This window comes from Pollachius pollachius (assembly GCF_949987615.1).
Source record: "Pollachius pollachius genome assembly, chromosome: 2".
Lineage (NCBI taxonomy): Eukaryota > Metazoa > Chordata > Actinopteri > Gadiformes > Gadidae > Pollachius > Pollachius pollachius.
The window spans coordinates 46,392,381-46,399,078 of record NC_136935.1 but is presented as its reverse complement, the minus strand read 5'-3'; the positions used below and the strand labels follow the sequence as shown (position 1 = coordinate 46,399,078).

At 45.0% G+C, this 6,698-nt stretch overlaps 1 protein-coding gene across 1 annotated transcript; it reads right to left on the bottom strand.

Moving 5' to 3' along the window:
• LOC307071394 (uncharacterized protein) lies at positions 1 to 5,819 on the bottom strand (the record flags this gene model as incomplete). The annotated part of the gene is made up of 7 exons (XM_079730374.1): positions 5,816 to 5,819; positions 2,370 to 2,420; positions 1,801 to 1,943; positions 1,474 to 1,574; positions 1,232 to 1,389; positions 475 to 703; positions 1 to 85 (listed from the first exon to the last, which is right to left on the bottom strand). Exons 3-7 carry the CDS (start codon positions 1,918 to 1,920, stop codon positions 1 to 3), a joined length of 693 nt encoding a protein of 230 aa, XP_079586500.1. The 5' UTR covers positions 1,921 to 1,943; positions 2,370 to 2,420; positions 5,816 to 5,819.
• Between the last annotated feature and the right edge of the window lie 879 nt (positions 5,820 to 6,698).

Here is a 6,698-nt window from a genome sequence, read left to right as displayed (position 1 = left end):
TTAAAGAGCCTGCTCCTCCTCATTCAGAGCTCTCTCAGCCATGTGGCTCGTGCCGGGAGGGAGCCGAGTGGGAGACAGTCGCGGACTGAGCGGGAGAAGCCGGGAGCGGTAGCCACGCCGACCTCACCGACGGACCGGACCCGGAGACCCCTCACCCTTTTAGCCCCAGTGTGGAAGAAACTTAAGTTGATGTATGATTTCCCCTTTCTATTGTGAGCTGCACGCAATAAAAACCGCCGCACCGCAACCCTGCCTGAGCGTTTGTTTCGGGAATCGCAGCCGCCGACGACCGGGGATTGCCACAATATATATGCAAACACCTCAACAACAACGTTATGAAAACATCAACAGCAATGTTATGAATATATCAACGATTCTTGGATCCAGAACTTACCAAAGACAAGCAGTTCAGCCGTGTGATTGGCCGTGCCAGCGCTGTTGCTCGCCATGCAGCAGACCGTGTTCACGCCATACCTCACACCTCTGACGAAGAGGAACCCCCTCTCCACCCAGGCCTCTGATTGGTCGTCTGTGCCGTTCCTCTCCAGGGGCCTGCCGTTGTGGAGCCACTCTACTGTGGGCTCCGGCGTGCCGCCGGCATGGCAGGTAAAGCGGGCCGTTTGGCCCACGGGCAACACGTGGGTAGAGGAGTGGAACTCTGTGATGCTGGGGGCCTCCTCCTCCTCCGTGGGCATCACTGAACCTGAAGGAACCAGGATGAGAGGAGTGAATGTTTACAACACGTATCTAGAGATGCAGCATCATATGCTCCCTTCACTCTATCCTAACACCTGTCCACTAGAGGGCGACCCAGGAGATTCACACCAAGTATTCTCGCCTGCCTTTTCGTACATGATTGAATATCACAGCAGTGTCTACAAAGATTTCTCAGGGAGGGGAAGTCACTCCAGCTCAGAGATTAACGAGTCGGGGGCGGAGCTTGCAGAGAAGAAGGCAAAACTGTTCAGCAGCTCAAATTGACACTAGTGCAAGTGAACCCAGAAAGGGTTAACCCTTGTGACCTGACCTTAGGAGACCACAATAGAAACCTGACCTTGGTAGACCACAATAGAAACATGACCTCAGTAGACCACAATAGAAACCTTACTTTAGTAGACCTAAACACATCCAACAACCTTTCAACTCTTAAAGAGTATATTTACTGTATCTACACAGAGAACAGAAAGGAAACATTCTCCACTCGTCATGAACACAAACAAAGTCTACGGACCCTCTTTGTTCCGCTCAGCCTCCAGATGATCCAGGTCTACAACCTTCTCACAGATCCAGTGGTGCAGTCTGTCACACTGTTCTTGGGACCAGCCGTCCTCCCCTGCTACGACACAGTCCTCTGCTCCACCGTCATCCCGTGGTTTACCGTGTCTCCAACTGAGATCCAGGAGGAGGAGACAGTGGAGGTCAATCTGTCACTCTCAGAGAAGAGATACTACTGAATAGAGTCATCAGCCTTACCTTGAGGTCATGGGGGTACCATCCACCCACTTGAAGGTCCCATCTGTGTCTCGATCACTCAGTCCAATCCAGGAAGGACCCATCAATCTGCTGACAAACCCCTGTTTCCAAAGGTAACAGCATCTGTTGTTATGACAACACAGATGAACACACACACACACACACACACACACACACTGTCTCTCTCTCTCTTCCTCACACTCACTCACACTCACCCAATGTCTCTCTCTCTCTCACACACTCACTCACTCACTCACTCACTCACTCACTCACTCACTCACTCACACTCACACACACACACACACACACACACACACACACACACACCTGTTCTTCTCTGCTGTTGATGACCACCAGGTCTGCCTTTCTCTGCAGACAGTCTTCTCTGCTGGCCGTCCAGCTCTTCTTAGTAGTAGAAATAAGGTAGAAACTCTTGTCGTAAAACATCCAGCCCTGAAGTGTCAATTCATCTGTTGAATGGGAAAGAAAATCCTGAACAAACACAGAACTGCTTATCGTACGATCTTCGTTACTGACACACAACCCTGAGACCTGACCTTAACAGACCACATAGAAGCATGACCTTAATAGACGACAATAGAAACCTGACCTCAGTAGACGTGGAAGTGCTTAGAATTGTAAACCCAGCTTAATGGAGCGCATAGCAAAGACGAGCTCCTCTGTACTCTACTGCTCTCCCTGCTGGAGGAGGAGACTAACAACACCTACATTACCACCGTGCTGCCAGAATAGGGTCATCCTGGTTAGCCTGACAATATATAATGTGAAGTTATAATGAAAAGGGGATGTTCAGACATAAATCACAAAAGCAGAGGGTGTTCTTGAAATAAATGTTAATAACGCAATTTGTTTATTAACTTGGATAAAATCCTCACCAAGTTCATCCAGTAAGTGCTCTCTCCCCTCCCTCCAAGGTGAGGGTAAGTCTAAAACAGGACAGAGGAGTACAGAAGAAATTAGCTCTAAAACAGAACAACATCATCTCTAAACATCACAGGTCCCACAGCCAACCAAACACAAAGTCCATCCCACCTGAAAGAAAACATGTAATTATTATTAATCTTCATACTAATTGAAATAGCAATAACTATAAATATCAATATCATTATCGTTGCTATTGTTACAATCCTTCATATTATTAACACAAATTCTAACAAAAACAATAATGATCATTAACATTGCTATTATTACAACTAGAGTTTCCGCATGCTCAACCTCTAGTTGTAATTAAACCAATAGCAATAATGTGGAAACCCCAGTCGATAATGTAACAAATTTCTGAGCGCATAAAACATTTTGGCTATAATGTTACAACGTATAACATTTTGTTTCACCTATTACGTTATGAAGCAAGCATAATAATTTCCTCCTTACTTTATGAAGCAAGCGTAATCATTTTATGTTCGCCGCATTAGTGTATCAGAAGATTCGACCCTGAGGGAGATCCACACTTGATGCTTTATAGGCGGACATCGATGTCGTTCAGACATCAGTAGAATCAAGGGGGGTGGGCTTGCATGGGGTGGGATATGACGCACGGTCTAAGTTCGCAAGAGGTGGGATATGTGCGGCCGCTGACATTGTAGTTTGTTTTGTTTTGACCGCAGACAGCACAGAGGCACAACGGGCAGAACTCATCGCAATCATCTTAAATGTTACTGCAACGATGCATCATATATTCCGTTGCATTCACAACATCTGAAGCATCGATCAATGAAAGATTGGAGCATGAGTTAGAGACAAATTGAAGAAAAGACGAAGAAGAAAGGGGGGGGGGGGGGGGGTGTGAGGGCAAGATTGCAGATAGTACATTGGCTACCTGACGTGAGAGTTTAAGATGTTTTGTTTTTTTAATTAACAGAATAATGTGTCATTGAGATTAAACATCTCTTCAAGCGATCTGGCCAATACAGGCAGCAGTAGCCAATAAAGGCAGCAGTAGCAATAGCCTACACACAAAACATAAGAAAAATAAAACAACTAAAACAGTTGGCAGGGGGGAGGGGGGATTTCAATATCGCAAGACATTTCGGGAGGCTCAAGGAGAAGAGTAATATTAAGTTTGAGCAACAAAGTGTAAAGACATTTCGGTAGGCTCAAGGAGGGGAGTAATATGATTTTATTTACACTTTGTGTATGTAATATTACATACACAAAGTGTAGTCTTGTGGTGGACTCTATAGACATAATTCACCATACTGTGTATTGACATGCTTTTGTTCTGTGTTATAGGGCTCTGTCTCTTTAAGATCGTGCGACTTGTGTGTTGATATTTTATCAATTTCTACCTTCCATAGGCAGAATGTCTTACCCGAAAGAGTTAAAACAGTTGGGGGGGATATCAATATCGCAAGACATTGCAGGATGCTCAAGGAGGTGCGTAATATTTAAAAATAAATAAAGTTTTGGAAAAAAGTGTAGTCTATGACACTAGCAGCACCAGGATTCTGATTGTGGGTGGGCCTCCAGAAAACTGGATGGGCCAGTTAAAATAAGCACAAAAAAAAAAGGTTCCCCTTTATCTCCGTTTCAGCGCTTTTCTGTGGCACTGAGGACAGCGACTCAGTAGCCTACCTGTGTGACATCGTTCAATACGCAAAAAGACTGAAACGGAATTATATCTTTATAAGGTCTGTCTCTCTCTCCATTTATTTACCCAGCACGGCGGGCAGGGAACTGTCCAAAAATATTAAACTGTTTCTTATAAATTCAGAATGACAGAAGAACTGTATGGACATGAAATAACAGCAGCATTGAATCTAACACAGCTGCTAAACACAAACAGCAGGAAAACGATCAAAAATTATTTCTCCTGTAGCTTATTTCTTAAGAATAATTCAATGAATAACATATCTAACCATATAAACAACAGCATAACAATCCGAGATAACTGATTAATAATCTCAAATGCACACAATTAAATTAAAACTTGCTTGTGGGAGTTTGGGCTTATAGCAGGAGACGGTGGGGTTTCGTGCTGAACACAGCAAGAATTTCTTGATATTCCAGTGAATCAGTCAATTCCCTTTCAAATGAAAGCAGGGACAAAGAATTTAGTCTATCTGTCAACGTTGTAGCCCTGGTGCCTTTTTTTTATCCAATTGACAGCTGAAAAGAGTCTCTCCACAGTAGTTGTCGTCATGGGTAATGTGAGGAGGCTGTTCATGTTGGGGAAAGTATCACGGGGCATGCGTCGAGCACTTCTACGAGTTTCTTTTTTCTCGTTCATGGTCTTGTGGGCCTTTGCCTTTCTTTTAAGCTGCTGCACAAACACACTGTGCTCTGCGTCTTCCACCGGAATGGAAAAGTGCGCGCATGCGGGCCGGATGAGAGCCTTGTCACCAAAGGTGTCTGACCGAGGCAAGCCGGCAGCAGCGGCTCTCATAAAGCCGTATGTGTCGGGCTTGAAACGAGTGTTCAGCTCCATCATCTGCTTGTCCAGTATGTCATACCATAATTTCTGTAAGTCCGAGGTTTGCTGTACAGGTGATGATTTGCCCAGTAGAATCAACGTGCGTATTGCAGCCTGTGGGCAAGCAGTCCACAATTGGGGTAGAAGCCGCTGATTGGCTGAGAAGCTTTTACTCAACGCTTTCCTCAGGATGCTTATTGGATGAACAGCTAGAATGAAAATCACTCACTGCTCACTATAGGCCTGGGTCAAAATGGGCGGGCCCGGACCTAAAATGGGTGGGCCCAGGCCCACCGGGGCCCAATGGTAGTGCCGCGGGTGGTCTATGATAGACATAACGTCTCAGCTGGGAGAGTGTGTCGACGGTGGGGCTGTTATCTCGATCTTGCCGTTGCCTTGAAATGTCTGCATCCGCGTGTGTGCAGTGTGTGTATGCGCGTGCATGTGTGTGCGTGCGTGTGTGTGTGCAGTGTGTGTGGTGTGTGTGTATGCGGTGTCCTGTGCTGCCTCTGTCTTGAAACGTCTGCGACAGCGCATGCGTGTGTGTAGTGTGTGCGCCTGTGTGCGTGTGTGTTCGTGCGTGTTTGTGTGGAGTGTGTGTGTGTGTATGTGTTGTGTGTGTGCGTGCGTGTGTGCGTACGTGCGGTGTATGTGTGTGTTCACGCGTGCTGTGTGTGTGTGTGTGTGAGCTGCAGGCTGCTTGGCACATGCGCTTTGACCAAGTGTGCCGAGTCAGACAGGCCTGCTATTATATAGCAGTTAGATCATATTATATATCAAGTAAGCTCATATTATCAACACTAATTCTAACAAAAACAATATTTATCATTATCATTGCTATTAATACAATCATTAATATGATTATAACTGTATTGTAATTCTATATAGGATGATATGATTTAGACTCACTGAAGCGCAGGGAGATGAGGAGAATACTCAGCAGTCCGATGCTCACAATGACAGTGATGTGAAACCATAGAGCTGTTTAGGAGTAGGACACACACACATACACACACACACACACACACACACACACACACACACACACATACACAGACACACACCACCACACACACACACACACATGGTCACTTTGGCTAAAAAAGTTTTCTAAAGATAAATCTTAAATGAATTTGGAGAATTTTAACCTGAATTAACTCATCAGTGTCTTTTAAAGAAACAAATCCATTCAATGAAGGGAGTGTAATTGAAATTCAATCCAGTATGCAACATATTAACATCCAACTTTGAAGCAGATACCGCCAACATGTTCGGCTTCACATCAGAAAATCGCTCTTTTGACTTTGCTTTCAGCTCCACTTTGAATGACCAGTTGCACGACAGTACTGGTAACCCTGATCCGCGTCAGATCTAACACTCGATCGATCCATTCCAGAAGCCTGATGTGCACCAACGTTTACACTTCTATTGCTAGAAAAAGCAACCTTGTGAACGTTAGATGAGCGCATATGAGCTTTGTGAGTTAACTCGTACTCATCTACTAACAGAGCCGCGTCAGAGTCATTCCTTGCCTGCTTCTCCGCAATGTACGTTGCAACACGCTCTGGCAATGTGCTCTTGAATTTCTCAAGGACAATTAAATCTATTAAATCATCATATGTCTTAACCTTACAAGCAACATTGCAGGCGCAACTCCCTTGCAAACTCAACGTTTGTTTGGTCCGACCGTTTCCGCATATTCCTAAAGCGTTGACGATAAGCCTCTGGAATTAATTCATACGCCCGCAACACAGAAGCTTTCACAATGTCATAATCACGGGCCTCTTCAACA